Source organism: Odontomachus brunneus, unplaced genomic scaffold (genome assembly GCF_010583005.1).
Source record: "Odontomachus brunneus isolate Ranch 3 - 2012 unplaced genomic scaffold, Obru_v1 Obru_scaffold_021, whole genome shotgun sequence".
Lineage (NCBI taxonomy): Eukaryota > Metazoa > Arthropoda > Insecta > Hymenoptera > Formicidae > Odontomachus > Odontomachus brunneus.
The window spans coordinates 1,812,286-1,825,662 of record NW_022639471.1 but is presented as its reverse complement, the minus strand read 5'-3'; the positions used below and the strand labels follow the sequence as shown (position 1 = coordinate 1,825,662).

General features: G+C 39.0%; 1 protein-coding gene across 2 annotated transcripts in view; it reads left to right on the top strand.

Annotated features, from left to right (window-relative positions):
* Positions 1 to 1,476: 1,476 nt before the first annotated feature.
* LOC116842131 (voltage-dependent calcium channel type A subunit alpha-1) overlaps positions 1,477 to 13,377 on the top strand; it is a 136,422-nt gene continuing 124,521 nt past the window's right edge. Inside the window, exon 1 of one of the 2 annotated variants that reach the window (XM_032810877.1) lies at positions 1,477 to 1,578. In XM_032810877.1, coding sequence (XP_032666768.1) covers positions 1,550 to 1,578 — 29 coding nt within the window. In that variant the 5' untranslated portion in view covers positions 1,477 to 1,549. The remainder of the gene's footprint in view (positions 1,579 to 13,377) is intronic. The other variant, XM_032810878.1, reaches the window with a different exon arrangement.

Below are 13,377 nucleotides of genomic sequence, written 5' to 3'. Positions count from 1 at the left end.
CATTCGGACTATATCGAGTACAGGGATTACGATTTGTTTAACCTTCAACAGCCTTTGAGTCGCGATACATTTGAGTTTCGCTTGTGACGTTGCGGATATCGCTGCGGGAAAGTATTTAAGCGCGAATATTTCAATAGTCGATAGCACAATGCGTTTGAGCACATAAACATATTCACAGAAAAAGGAACTTTATTTCACAGAAACTTTATATCCCACAAATCAATTTCCAAGTATTTCTTCTCAGTGTATTATCCGGGCTTAATGGCTATTGCCAAATCTTTTCTTCAGTGTGGTGGTGACCGCGTTTATGTCGTCACGATTGTCGTCTGCTGTTTGTGAGAAATTAATTTTCGCAATTTGATTCGTACGCGATTGACGGTGCTATTACGACACAATGAAAATCTTTTGTAAGCTCAGTGTCGTTATATCGCTCTTCCCATTTATCGCTGCGACTGTTACTATTTTTCGCGGATATTTCACGATTTACACATCGCACATCAGCATAAAACTCGCGAGACGACGGCTCTTTAACGCGCGCTGGGCGAATGCAATCTCCATCGACGAGAGAATGAGCAATAGGAATCGCCAAGTGCTTGTTCATCAAACTCTCGCTTGGCAGTGGTCCACTCCCGTCGATGGGGTTGGCGCCGTTTTATAGCGCGACGCGGTATGACGATGACATGATTCCGCGTGAGAGAAGCAACGGGGATATTTAGCATTTTCTAGCTCGTTCGAAGGCAACGCTTTCTGGCAGTGCGATTGCATTATCGATCGCATTTCCTCGGTGAACGGTGACGCTGTTCGGATACAATGAGCGATTTCATCGTTCGCACCATCGGGGAGCGGAAATTTTTGCAGGGCGGAGAAACACGCGGCCGTGCTGTAAATTGCGGGTGGCAGGTAGGCGGTCTCGATGTCGACAAGAAATCGATTCTTCGTTTCTGAGGCGCGTCTGCTTAGGCACGATAATAAGCAGACAGCCACTCTCACCAGTCATTTTTTAATTTGACATAGTTTTTATGCCTGGTCTCTCTCTCTTTTTCTCTTCCTCTCTCTCTTCCACTTGATTTATGATGATTTATGATAGTTTTCAGAGATGACTGTTTAATATTGTATGGTCAAATCGTCGAATAATCGTGAAATATAATTTGAGTCACGGTACACATTCCAAGACACGTGTTGTCATTTCTCTTCCTCGTTACTTTTTTCTCGCACGCGCACAATTGTTACCCTTTCCCTTTAATGTTGTTCTCACACAATCAACAGTCGCCCCACTCATTCTCCCGTGTCCTTTCGAGCTATTGGACACGCACTTACACACGCTCTCTCATCACTTATAACAAACGCGCGCTGACGGTCGTCCTCTCTTTCAGTGTTGCGATATTCAAGAGCTCGGTTCGCGTTAGCGTTAGTTCTCGTTTAGCCGTGATTTTCTCATGTTTGATCAAGTGTGTACGAAACGTCAGTGGTGAAAAAGTGAAGGCGCGTGGGTGCGCTTTCGGAATGGGTAGGCTTTAGTGAATAAAATCGACGTCGCGCAGACAGCACAATGAAGATCAAGGGGCGAAAGAAATGGAAGTAAGTTTCCTCGCGACCGCGCGCGCGATCAATTTTATCTCGTCGCAGTCGCGTCCGAGTTCGAGGGATCTTTCCGAACATTTTGCGCGAACTGAATTACTTTCGCAACTTCGAGGTATCTTGAAATTTCAGTGGTTGGAAATATACAATCTGAAGCGCTGTTTCTCCCGCGGGAGCATTGGTTTCGCCTCTGGGTAACGATCATGTAACTTTTTGTTTAAAAGCGGATACGTGACCAGTGAAAAGTTTCACCCCAACGACTTTAGCGATCATGTATTTTTTGGAACAATAGAAATGTGACATTTTTCATTTAAAATTTTTCATGAGTTTGTACCAGGGAAAAAGATGCATGATTGACACTCTGAGTGAAGGACAATTGAATTATTTTTTAGATGCCAAAAATATAACTCACAGTTAGTACTAAGATAAAAAAATATCAATTTCCATGCACGTACTTGCGTCCTGAACACTCCTATTGTTTTGGTATTTAAATGCAAATATTTAAACTTTCAACACAACAAAAAATATATATTGAATATATATGTATATTCTATGTTAAAAACTTAAATATCTTTACTCTCTTAAAGTATGTGAATTAGTATGTAAAAATATTTCTGATGGAATCTAATAAAAGCAATATTCTACCGATAATATCAGTGAGTAATTAACTGATTTTAAACGGAAACACTCCTATTTTACTGTTTATCATATATCTCACTGATATTGACTGAGAGTAAAATTTTATCGCGAGATCCGTACACAAATTCGTTGTACTCTCTGCCAATTTTCCGCGTTTGTAGCGAAGAAATTAGCGTTTTCCATGAGCTTTGCGTGCAATGTCTGTATTTATAAACTGGGTCAATAATAGGAACAGTCGTTATACTGTTAATTAATCAGCAAAATTAGTTTCAGCGAGACTTTACTAATCATAGTGCTATACTTATAACTGAACCAGCAGTTACGAGTTATTAGTTATTTTGGTAAAGAGTACATTGATTGTGTACTTCAGTGAGTAGTTAAAGACCAAAACAATAAGAATGTCTAAGATTAGATACGTAGCCGGGAATGAGTATTTTTATCTTAAGAGTGACAATCGAATTGCGCGTCAATCAAGTTCGCTTCATGAGCGTTCCTTGACACTTTCGATCCTCCCGGCTCTTCGGAATCGACGTGTCGAACATGTCCTCTTCACCGCCGAAAGCGGAACACGTGTCTTTTACATTGCCTCTTTCTCCTAGGAAACACGCAGCGCGCTTATGTGGATACGTACGAGAATAAGCGCGAGGATGAATCGGAGGTACAATGAATTCCGTAATGATCGATCGAAAAGGCCGAAATTCGACTCTTCATTATTATTTCGCTCGCGTCACACGCGTCTTTTCCCGCTGTCCCTCTTTCTGTTATTTCTGACTCACCTCTCGTATATCACCCTATTTCGTCTTAGCTTACAATTTATCCTCAACTTCCACCTACCTTGGAAGCTCTTCCACTTCTCGTCGTGAACAGCTGAAGTGAAACTGAAGTTCACGAGACTGAAGGAGTAACTGTGAAATAACGTTATAATGAAAAATATACTCGGGGCCGATTAATTAATGTAATTAATTTACTCTCTGAAATTCTGCGTTTGAAAGTGCGCCACATTTATTTAATGTTGAGATTAGCTTCTTATTTATTTATTTTTAGAAGTTCTCCATACTTGCGTCGTGGAACTCAAGTTCACGAAGTAACTCGTTCATCTACTTATTGGAATTGCGTGGTATATGAAAATCGGATTTCGCTTCCGTGCCTCGCAAAAGTCGTCTTTCGGAATGTCGAAACTTTTTCTTTCTCCTTTCTTCTTCTTTTTTCTAATTAAAAGCTGATTCCCGTCGGAGTTCGCGAAAAGTACTTTTTGCGATCACTTGTAACGTAACCACTCGTCATCTGGCTCTCAAACATGTTTGTATTTCCGTTACGATTATAATCGAGGTAAATTTAATTTAATTTATTTTATAGCTGTTACAACAGCGATTCGACTCGGAAAATTATTCGCACCACTTCCGCTATGATTCGCATCCAAAGTCACTAGTTTTTGTTTACTGCAAACTTAGAGACACTCGCGACGAGAGACGAGATAGTTTGCAGCCTCGAGAGATCCGCATGATATAAGAGAACCAGTAAATATGAAATCAAGGCGACGCGCTTTAAATACGAAAAACACGGGAAGCTTTTCTCTCTCAGATAGAATAACGAGACGCGCTCTGTTGAACCTTTATTTCCCAGCGAGTGCATCGCGACGACACCTCGAATCTTCCGGGTTCTTGAGCTCGTCGTGGCGAAAGAACACAGCGAGGGCGGTCAGGGTCAAGGAGAATTAATTGCACGGTATAGTCGCGGGGCTGTGAGAAATTTGCCGGCTCCAATGCGCTTGTGGAGTGTGCTGAATCTCGATGACGATCTGTAACGTGCGTTAAAACGATTTTCAAAAGACTCGATTCACGGTGGGCGGCAGAGTTAATCAAACGTTGGCAGCGAGCCGATAAACGACCGTGAGATTGCGCTAATCGTTTCTGGAGCACGCATCCACGGCGCGGTCGTTTGACGATTAAACGTCGGCGCGTGTACCCGCGGCAATTCTGCAACGCGACGTTAACGAGCGTCTGGCATGACGTTATGCTTTCGAGACACAATACGACGCGTGTCGGCTTTCGATGTAGTCGACTGGTCAAGATTGTGTTATACGTGTTCCGAAGATTGATCGTGCGCCGTGGAGTGACGTAATTACCGCGTATGAAGCCTCGCTGTACACGCGTTCCGTCGTCGACGAAATTCACCTCACGCCGTGGTGTTCTTGCGATATAGCGGCTGTGAAGGCTCGTAACGTGCTGCTTACGATATTAAGCTGGTAAATGCGCGCGCGATTAAATCTGGAAATTATACACACGCGCAATGTGAAATTGAAATTATCGGGGATGCTATATATACAGAGGGTGTTTGAGGATTATCGACATATGTTGCGTGCGCCGGGTAGAACTCATCAAAAGCTGAGGAACACGAAATTCCTGTATCATTTCGCAAACAACCGCGTAAAATTTTGATTTATTAATCAAGGAAGATTGCTGAATTATCATGCGCGATATGCAAGTAGATCAGCTGTGCTTGCATAGGTTAAACTGAATAAAAAAAGACTTCTATCATTTTGCAGATGACTATATGAATGTTTAGTTATCAATTAAAGAAGATCGGTGCATTATTATGCATTATTATTCAATTGATGAATAAAATGTAGATAAAAATACGTTGTTATTTATGAAGTGGTAGAGAACTTTCCTCTTGTTTAGTTTGACCTAGTGTACAATCTTCCCAATTTCTTTAATAAATAATTAAAAATTTCATGTAGTTGTTTGCGAAATAATGGAGAAATTTTATGTTCAGTTTCAAGTCCACCAACCGAAGTTCTACCAACACACAACGGATATGTCATCAGTAACGATCAGATATCTTGTGCATAGTAACGAGTTACATTGTTCGCTTGTAATAAGAATTCGTCGGTTCTACAGTCGCGAGAGTTACTTCAAGAATTTTTTATTATCTTATTACAACGAGATAATGACGAGACGGTCGTCTTTATTTCTGCGTGTTGAATCATCGCACAAAGAATTGTTTTCCATGCTATCACCATTATGTTTCCAGAGTCATTGGCCTCGATATTTTTTTATAGGAACTAAATATTCCTTAATGCTAGTTGTATGTATGTGTGTGGCTATTATGTGCATGCGTGATATTTTGCTTGGCATCGATACTCAAAGGCGATCGAGCTAACAAGTAAACCTACGCAAAAGGTACGCTCCCATTTCTTTCTATCTTGGCACAAATGTAGAAGTACAAAAAATATTTAGGTTATATTTTTTCATTTTGGCTTTTGAGTTTCACGGGTAGTTTATAGCTTTTTAATGTTCTCACTTCTATTATCAACAAAAATGCATAAGAAATAACATTGAATACAAGATATAATTAAATATTTTTAACAAAATTGGCATAGCTGAGACACGAACTATTTTAAATTTCTTTAGCCGAGATTTCAACCGAAATATTTTAATCTGTGCTAAATTAGTCAAAAATAGTTCGAATCTCGGTTAAATCGAGAAATTATTAGTATTATACAAGTAATTTGTATTATACAAATAATTTCTCGATTTGGCTGAGATTCGAATCATTTTTGACTAATTTACCACAGGTTTAAAATGTTTCGGTCAGAATCTCGGCTAAAAAAATTTAGAATGGTTCGTGTCTCAGCTTTACCGATTTTGTTAAAATTATTTAAATATATTTCGTATTTGATTTTATTTTTTGTACATTTTTATTGTATTTGTTGATGATGTATTTGTTGAGGAGTGAGAACATTAAAAAGCTAAAAACTGCCCGTGAAACTCAAAGTGGGTCAAAATAAAAAATATGGCCTAAATATTTTTTGTACTTCTACATTTACCAAATTAAAAAGAAATTGGAGTGTATCTTTTGGGTAGGTTTATCTCTAAAACGCTAAACGTGGCTAAAGTTTATTCGGATCAACTTTTCCAACTTATCGTTTTTAAAGATGTGTTTTGTTTTTTTTTATTATAATTTTTCAGATTTCGTTGAATCATAAAAACATTAATAGATTTATATTCCTCGATGTTTACAGTACGGATTAGAAAAGAAAAAGCGTTGAATTTTGATCATTTTCACGGAAGTCATAAGTAAGAAAATGCCCTAACAAGGAAACCCACACAAGTGTGCGCTTCCGATTTTCATGAACTTGTAATATATTGTACTTTAGATCAAAATAACAGATACGTTTTTTATTATATATGCCTTTTCGCAAGTTTAGGTGGTGAAATACCCCTTTGAAGAAAATCGGTTTTTTTCATACTAAGGGAATATAATGAAAACTATAAGAGATAGAAAAAATATTTTGAATAAAAATTGAATGGTTTGAAAAGTATTCTATATAAATTATTTGAAAAAAAATTTTTTGGTTAATATTTCCCCCGCCATTTCTTCTTATTATAATTATTAAAATAATTTCTGTAAAGTACTTTTCAAACTACATTCAACTTTTATTCAAAATATTTTTTTCTATCTCTTATAGTTTTCATTATATTCTTTTCGAATGAAAAAAACCGATTTTCTTCAAAAAGATATTTCACCTCCTAAACTTGCGAAAGGGCACATATAATAAAAAAACGTATCTATTATTTTGATCTAAAGTACAACATATTACAAGTTCATGAAAATCGGAGGCGGACACTTGTGTAGGTTTCCTTGTGAGTAAAATTTACTTATGTTTTTCTGGTGTTTAGGGATTCTAGAGTTAAGGAAAACTTATTTTTGCATGGCGGTTACCGTACAAGCTCTCATTGTACCGGCAGCTGACGCATCGTAACATCGCACGGTCCCTCGAGCAATCGTATGTTTGTAAATTGGATAAAAATATTTCCTTTCTTGACTCTTCTTCTTCCTCACAATTCTCAAATATGTGCTACGATATCGTCATGAAAAGAAAGAATCGAAGCGCCGCGTGTTCGAAAAATTCTGAACAAATTTATATTTTTATAAGGAATTTACGCTTTATTATCACCGACGGGAGGGCATGGAAACGGAACGTGGAAGATTATTTCGTTTTAAGCCGCATTCGTGTAAAATTTCGCGCACCTTTGGTGCGCAGACCGCGTTAGATTTAGATCAAAGGAGCTGCAGGTACAATTACGGTGCAGAATCTGCGGAACGAACGCAACGTAAAATCGCAACGGCATGCTTTGTCGTCCTATCTTTCTCTCTTTCTCTCTCTCTCTCTCTCTCTCGCTCTTTCTTTCTCGCTCATCTCTTCCTCTTTCTTCCTTCCTCTATCTCTCGAAGGTTTATTCACCGAGTGTCGGATGCAGACGACCAACGAAATAAACGAACCGATCCTACAGGGGATCCGGACGAGAGAGGGATTTTCCTTTCACTCGTTCTCTCTCGTCTCTCTCTTGTCCATTAATAGTCAATGAGGGCGACGATCATGAGAGAGAAAATTAGATCCTACTCCCTGGGTTGAAGTGCAGACACGGTCGAGAGGGATGAGAAAAGGAATAAGCACGCGAATTGTCGTTCGCTCCGTAGAAATTTATCTCGCGAATATTTACGAGACGCTGGGAATTTCCGGCAGCTAGAATGGCCGCTACTTTTAATTAAGTAGATTAATAATTATAAGAGGATTATTAATAATTTATCATATTTCGTGCTTATTCCGAAGTATTTAACAAGACAATATCGAGCGTTCTTTTTTCTTTTTAATATGCGATTATAGTGCTTATGTATACAGTCAATTAACAGCCATAAATATATTTGTAATTATATAATTCTCATTATACGTTTGCGACATTTGTATAATTCTCATTATACGTTTGGCATTTATAATTAGGTTAAAGGTCTTTGATCCGCTATAATAATCGTTATTGTTTAATCTACCTTCGATATATATGTGATATGTAAATCGTCCATGAATTGACTGCAAATATCTAAATAAAAAATATTTGTTTTGTGGGTACAAGTATATAACATATTTACTTAAATCTAAATTCTTTTATTTAAGTGGAATAAACAATTGCTTTCACGAATAACATGGAAAAAATTTGGTTAGATTGAAGTTGAACAGTTGCAAATGGTGCAACAGTTTTGGTGAATTTTCTTAACTTGAACAGAAAATTCTGGTAATTTCAACTAATATTTTGCTTCGTTCATATTTTACCAGATATTTCGTTGATCCAACTAAATCTCTTTATCCTTATATTTTTTTATTTGAGAAATATTTTATATAAATAAATGTATTTTATTAGTACCTACCGTGAATAAATATTCGTTACTTCTTAGATATTTGTTTCTCTCCGAGTAACTGTCCGTGTTTCTAGTGGACGTGCGAGTGTTTCTTTATCGGAACTTTCCACTCAGGCACTTGTCGCGAGTTTCGTCTTGTTGCGTCGCTCTCTGTGCAACGTTAGTTGTTGAACTTTGCCATTATAATCAGCGAAATCACGGGACGCGAGTCGCGCGATCTCTCTCGTTCACTCATTCGTGATTAATAATATTGAAATTAATCGGGCGTTTGTTATCGTCCACTCCTCGATGCGCTGGCATAATGCGAGTGTAATAAATCTGCAACTACGTGGGTGGATCGAAAAGTCAAGGGTACAATGCTGCGTCAACTGCGATCCCTCGGCGATTTCAGACATGCTTGAATGCTCTGTTGGAGCGGCGCGAAGGACCTAACGCATATTACGCTTTGGATCAGCAAGTAAAGGATGAAATCGTACCCCATATAATTTTGAACAAACTACACTTTTACGGGATTTAGATTCAAGATTCAACAAAAACGTTTCGTGGGGAAATTCGAAAAGTGCGGAACGCCCCCGTATTAAATCGATATTGTCCCCCATTGTCCCCGTTGTCTATCCGTTTGTTATTTGCTCGCTCGAGTGTCACGTAGAAAATGTTGCTAGATCAATTTTCGCGAAACTATCGCACATTTTTTTTAAATTTCCATCATTAATCCGCTTTTCAACAGCAGGTTATGTGTACATTTTAGAAATTTATATCGAAGAGAAGTTCATTTCAAAATCTCTGACAGCACGCTTATTCTCGTCGCGTGATAAAATTTAGTTTACAAAAATATCACGGAACACAGAATTCTCACAGTATTCACAGCATCCACTATATGTTTCTCCATTTTGGCGGATTCTTTATCAACCGATACAATTGCATCTGATTAAATGAATCTCGAAGCAATTTGAAATCTTCATTAGCATGGAAACTCTCTCTCTCTCTCTCTCTCTCTCTCTCTCTCTCTCTCTCTCTTCCCTTACTATTCTTCAAATAAAACTCATAACGATCGAAATTCTTCCGTCCTGACAACGCGGTTTTATAAATTTGTTTTTCCTTCTCATTCCTCACGCACGACAAGGTTTACCCCAATCGTTCGCCCACCGACTCCCGTTTCTGGCCCCTCGACGCGAGAAACGACTGGGGTGGACTAATTTTACGAGAAGTCAGTCGATCCCTTCGGCTCTTTATTAGATTTCCTAAGACGTCGTAGAATTGTATCGAGCGGCAAGAAAACGGGAAACCGACCCCCTTTCCACCCTCCCTCCTTCCAAGGCAAAAAGCCTTCCTTGCGAACAATCGTCACCTTCTTGGTAGAAGCACAAACGTGCAAACACGGCGATTCTCACTCGGAATCTACCGTTCGGCGAAATCGTGAATTTTACGATTTTATTTTAGCATGGAAATGGAAGTGTTACCACAATCGTGATAGCTGGATTATCTCAAACAGAAATTTATTCGATTAATATTTTGCGATAATTCGTGAAAATAGAATTTATTGGTGCGGATATCTCTTTGCGTCTTTTACAATTTGGGATTATTTTTGAATTTTTAAACACGCACCAGATCTCATTTAAAGCGAGATATTGGCGCATCTTTTTGATGATAACAAGTAAGGAAAAATAAGTAAGGGCGAAGGTACGAATATAGAATCTCATTATTCCCCGTCACAACGTATTGAATACGTGGGCAGAAAAAAGAAGAAGTCTGCGAATGAGGAAAGTAGTAGAGGTCAATGAATTCGCGCGACGAGACGCGGCAGTGATGGCGGTAGTAGATAGAGGTGGGTGGGAAAAAGCGGCGAGTGAAATATTTGCGATTGGAGGTAGAAGGAGGAAGACTGTTGCACAAAGGATCAGAGATGAGGAGGACAATGGTCCGGGCATGAAAAGGTGATCTCTCGCGAACGGTCCGCGTGAAAGCCAGAAAGACGATACTCGTTTTACGTGCAATGTACAAAGGGAGAAGGACAGAGAAAGAGAAAGAGATAGATAGATAGAGAAAGAGGGAGGAGGAGGAAAAAGGAAGGAGAGAGAGAAAAGAACAGACGGAGGGTAACGGTGAAAATAGAGAGTGGATGGGGTAAAGGGGTGGAAAAGAGCGAAGGAGACGAGAGAGAGAGAGAGAGAGAGAGAGAGAGAGTAGAGCAGAGGTTGCTGGGTAACAGCCAGGGTGGGATAAGAGTTCCCGGGATGCCTAGCAACAGGTTGCTATCCTAAAATTTCGACCACCGGCGTGGGAAGCGGCGCTCTATAGCGACGTGTACGTAGGTGGACGATCTACGTACTTTTCCCAAACGTTTACGTTAAAGCACACTGATACGCTCGCGTGTCCCGTTCGATTTCTCATTAGCTGCCCCTGGAAACGTTCCCGAAACAAAACTCGCGGAGGAGGAGAAGAAGGAGAGAGGACGAGTGTGTGCGTAACCGTGCGAACCGAGACGCTAGAATGTCCCAACTTGATTTGCGTAAACAGCATCAAACTGAGCGTATGAAAAAGCAAAAATTCCATCGAGCAGGAAAGATCGGGGCGAACCTACAAAAATACGACGGAAAATCGCGACGCTTTTTGAGAGAAATGCATCATATTCGCCCTTTGCAATTTTATGGCGCGCTCGCGCGAATTATTTTCAATGCGCGATTCGTTATTGATACGTTTCTGTGTTCCTCGACACAGGGATCGCGAGCGATACCGGGCGGAGCCCGTTATGCTTTCATTTTATTAAGCGTTTGTAATAAAATGCGCGATAAACGACCGAATGAGTGAGCGATGTGCGCGGATGAGGGCGATGCGGTATTACGATACGGTGTTAAACGGGCTCGACGAGTTTCGCGGAAAAATGCGCGGATTGATTATCTAGTAGCACGAGTAGCGCTCGGAGCGATATCGCGACGGAATATATCGCCTCGTGCGAAATTTCGCGTTACGTCGTCGTTGCGACGTCTATATGCTCGCGCGTAGGCGCTTCAATTGTAACTGTAATAAATTGTAATTCTGTTTTGTTCGTTCGATAGAGACGGACTGGATAATAATTTGCACGGGCAAATAACTGCGAACCGACGTGTTAACGTGTGAATTGTCGACGAATATTCACCGTCACGATTCAATCCGTGAGAAATCAAAACGGACGGAGAATCGATCTCTCCGTCGGGCTGCGTTTTATGTCGTGCTTCCACCGCATGTTGGAGGATCGGATTTGTTTTTAACGAATTTAAAGGCAACTCTCTTTCGAGAAAAATTGTCGCTGAAAATTGCAATTTGTTTGTGAGATTTCCAAATGTCGATTATAAATATTAGATATTCCTTGTTTGTCATTTGATTCGAAATTAACTTTTTTTTAAATGGCATTCCTGGAACAATTTCGTGATAAAATATTGAATTTATTTGCTTAAATTTTTATATTTTTTGTTTTTTTATATATTTTATATATTTTTATGTTATTTTATATTTTTTATATTTTTATATTATTTTTATATTTTTTAAAACTCATGTAGCACTTAGAAATTAAATATATTTTGTGTTCTATTTTTCAAAATTCTTCAAAGAAAATAGTCATAAAGTGGAAAGAAAATCTAGACATATGCTTATTAAAAAACCTTTGCTTTAGGATCATAAATTTTTTATTAATCACTGATTAGACATAACATGATCTCAATATCTATAGATGTTTTTTTACCAACTGTCTTTTATGAAATCTCCAATTGTTATAAGTACTGAAGTATTATGTTAGGAAATTGTGATTTCTATAATTTCGATAAACAACTCATAAATAGTAACTTATAAACAACTCATAAACAGCAACAGTAACGGTTAAGGAACAGCATTGACTATTAGCGCGTCTTAATGCTCGAAAATAGAAACGAAGTTTTCTTACAACATTTCTTACGGCATTATAGATTAATGCCGTAATTAATAATAAGTTTTGTAACTTACAATATTTTGCAAAGTCTACAAATAAGATAAAGAGAGAGAGAGAGAGAGAGAGAGAGAGAGAGAGAGAAAGTATTAAAAATATTTGAAATAAGGAATTTAGAACTTCATTTTTCTCGTGCTAAGTGATTAATCTGGATCATTGTTGTGTATGAGTCATTTTAAGTCACCACTGAAAAGGTTGACTTTAGCATAATCTCTCCTCTCTGTCTCTCTCTCTCTCTCTCTCTCTCAATCCGATATTCGTTCAGATCCGACAGACCCGAGATCTGCCTCGTTTGACGAACAGGATTTCGCGGTATTTCGCTATAATTTTGAATTCCGTGCGCGTTCTCTAAATGGTAGTGTTCTGCTCGAGGCACGCAACACGTAACTGTGTAACCAAATATGCTTTCGATCCGGAGAGTATGCATTTGCTTAATGTATATACCGATCTACGTGCGGCTGCTTAGCGTAATGCGCTTGGTGCGAAACTTTGCGGAACTCCGCGAAACTCGTAATAAAGTCCCAAATTTGATATTGACGAGAACAACGGCGGTGTAAAGCAGTTGATCCAACGTGCTTTATCGCGATCGAAATGATTTCGCTCCGAAGATATTAAGAGACACGGTAATGTCTCGCGCCAAGTGCAAGCGCAAAGCGAGGCATAGGTAACGAGAATGGTCGTGTATTATTACGCCGCGCCTCTAGTTGAAAGGTGGCCAGATAATTATACCGATATGAATTTCTGAAAATGAGGTCGAGTGTACGTAGTATCTCGTTCAGTACTGTCGTACTGAGCACAAAACTGGAATGAATGTTTTTCTGTTCCTTCAGTAACTTTCCCAGAATCTTTAAAATAATTTCGTAACTTTTAAAAGTCGCTCTTCGAGAATTGGATCTAGCGTAGCGTTGGTAATAAAATCGCTTTCTCGTGTACTAGTATACGCATTGGGATTTATTCTGCGCATGTGCGAGAACTGGCTGGCTAGATCCTGCTGGTCTAGGTTG